The sequence below is a fragment of the Mastomys coucha genome, unplaced genomic scaffold (genome assembly GCF_008632895.1).
Source record: "Mastomys coucha isolate ucsf_1 unplaced genomic scaffold, UCSF_Mcou_1 pScaffold21, whole genome shotgun sequence".
In the NCBI taxonomy this organism is placed as follows: Eukaryota; Metazoa; Chordata; class Mammalia; order Rodentia; family Muridae; genus Mastomys; species Mastomys coucha.
In genome coordinates, this window is record NW_022196904.1 from 15,300,263 (window position 1) to 15,302,655 (window position 2,393).

At 43.6% G+C, this 2,393-nt stretch overlaps 1 protein-coding gene across 1 annotated transcript in view; it reads left to right on the top strand.

Annotated features, from left to right (window-relative positions):
• LOC116100288 (carcinoembryonic antigen-related cell adhesion molecule 5-like) overlaps positions 1–2,393 on the top strand; it is a 282,093-nt gene that overhangs the window by 278,732 nt on the left and 968 nt on the right. The window contains 3 exon segments of the mRNA XM_031384112.1: positions 7–70; positions 73–324; positions 1,577–1,927. Coding sequence (XP_031239972.1) covers positions 7–70; positions 73–324; positions 1,577–1,927 — 667 coding nt within the window.

Here is a 2,393-nt window from a genome sequence, read left to right on the forward strand (position 1 = left end):
GCACAGCTCAGTATAGAATCAGTGCCACCCAGCATTGCTGAAGGGGAAAGTGTTCTTCTACTGGTTCATAATCTCCAAAAAATCCTTTATCCTTTTTCTGGTACAAAGGGGTGATTGCAGACAAGAAATCTGAGCTCATTCAACACATAATAGCCACAAGTTCAAGCTTGCCAGGACCTGCACACACTGGTCGAGAAACCGTGTATAGCAACGGATCCCTGCTGCTCCAGAAGGTCACACAGAATGATACTGGGTTCTATACTCTACGAACTATGAGTACAGATCTGAAAGATGAAGTAGCACATGTGCAACTCCAGTTGCACAGTAATTGGTTCTCTGATTGTTCATTGCTGGGTAGAGATTAGACTTACAGGATTGCCATTCCTATACTGTGTCTCCTTCCCCTACTGCACTATGTGTCCCCTTGTGGGGTTGAGGCACTTAGTATAGGACAAACAGGGTGGAGCCAATCAGACTATTGTCTGACACTCCCCGTACCAAAGAAGTCATTGAAGGAAGGCAACTAAGCTTAAGATGTCAGAGTCTGCCAAAAAATCAAAGTTGTATCATGCATATGTGGAAACCATTGCATTCTCACAGGGAACTGAGCACCAGAATGCCCTGACTACAGTCATCTGAACCAGGATTAACCACAGGTGACCCTGAAGATCATTTGCCATGACCCTACCCTTACTTTTCTCAGGCCAATCATGTTAAACTGGGGTATTTAATAGCTCCAAGCATCAGCAGACTGTAAATATAATCTACAATCTCATTCAGATAAAAGGAATTGTTATGCTTACTGGCTTACTACTATGGCTTGTTCAGTGTGCTATGTTTCCTTCTATCCCCCAGAACTGATAGCAGAGGGGTGGATTGTCTTGCAGTTGTCTGGATCCGGCACTGTCAATATACTGTTATACATTATATATTGCATGCCTTCCCACAGGTCAATCCTGTTGTAAAATATTATACTGGCTTCCATTTTCCGAAAGACTCTAGCTTGTTTTACATTGACATATAGCCAGCCATTCTGGTCTCTGAACCTTTTCTAATACCTGAGCCTGCCCAGAAAATCAGACTTCTCCTGGTCCTAATTCAGCTCCAGTTCCATGGGCTGCAGGGCAGAGCAGCAAGCATATGTACTAGGGAAATTTAGTGGTTGGATGTAGTTATAAAGCAGATTGGAACAAAAGTTACAAAGAGTTCAGGGGGAGACATCATCTTAAAATTCAGTAGGCATGAGTGTGCCCAGTGTCTGACTGAGGGAGGTGAGGAGGTAGCCGTGGGGAAAAGATGAGAGAGAGAGAGAGAGAGAGAGAGAGAGAGAGAGAGAGAGAGAGAGAGAGAGAGAGAGAGAGAGAGAGAGAGAGAGGGAGGTCCTTGTAGAGGAAATGATACATTCAGCACCCCTAAGAGAGTTGATGTTATACATTGCTCACCTCCATCAGGGAGGAGACACACCTACACCTCCATGTTTAAACTGAGGCTCAATTCGTCTGCTCCAGACAGAGCTCTCTACCTTTATCTCCAACCCAATGTTCCTGAATTGATAACTTTTTCTCTTTTCTTGTAGCCTCTCCTTGTTGTAACCTCACCTCTAACAAACTCAAGATGGAACCAGTGCCTTGGAATGTTGCTGTAGGGAAAAGTGTTCTTCTCCTTGTTTGTAATGTGCCAGAAGACATTCATATACTTTTCTGGTACAAATCAGTGTACAGGACAGATATTTTTAAAATTGCAGAATATAGCAGAGCCATGGAATCCACTATCTGGGGGCTTGCACACAGCGGAAGAGAGATGGTGTACACTAATGGCTCCCTGCTGATCCAGAATGTCACTGAGAATGATGCAGGATTGTATATGTTAGAAATTTTACGTAAGGACTTCAAACTTGAGAGAGGACATGTGCAAGTCCATGTAAATAGTAAGTGATTCTCACTGGTCTCTAGCTTTTTTGTATGGCTTATCCTGCTTTATATGCTGTACTCTTTAGAAAGAGCTGGACCTATTCACTCTCCCATTCCATTTTCTCCCCACACTGGGGTTAGGGCACTTACTGCAGGAAATGCATTCCTTAGCCAAACTTAAGTAGACCAGAATCCCTCACCAGCATCTTCTTGCAGAGAGGAGAACATATGCTGAATAACTCAGTACTTGTACATCAGACTCAGCAGAGATTCTTGGGGTTCTCACCATACATCTGACTCCAAGAGAGATTCTGGATCTTGGGGAAGCCATAGTTGGGAAGACATTGAGTCCTCACAAAGTCTACCAGGATGCTCTGGCTCAAAACTCTGTTTATGCTGTTCATGCTTCATCTCTACATGCCACTGGAAAGATTTTTGTCAATGCTTTGTTTTGATTTTGTGTTAGAGCTTGCAGAGAACCCA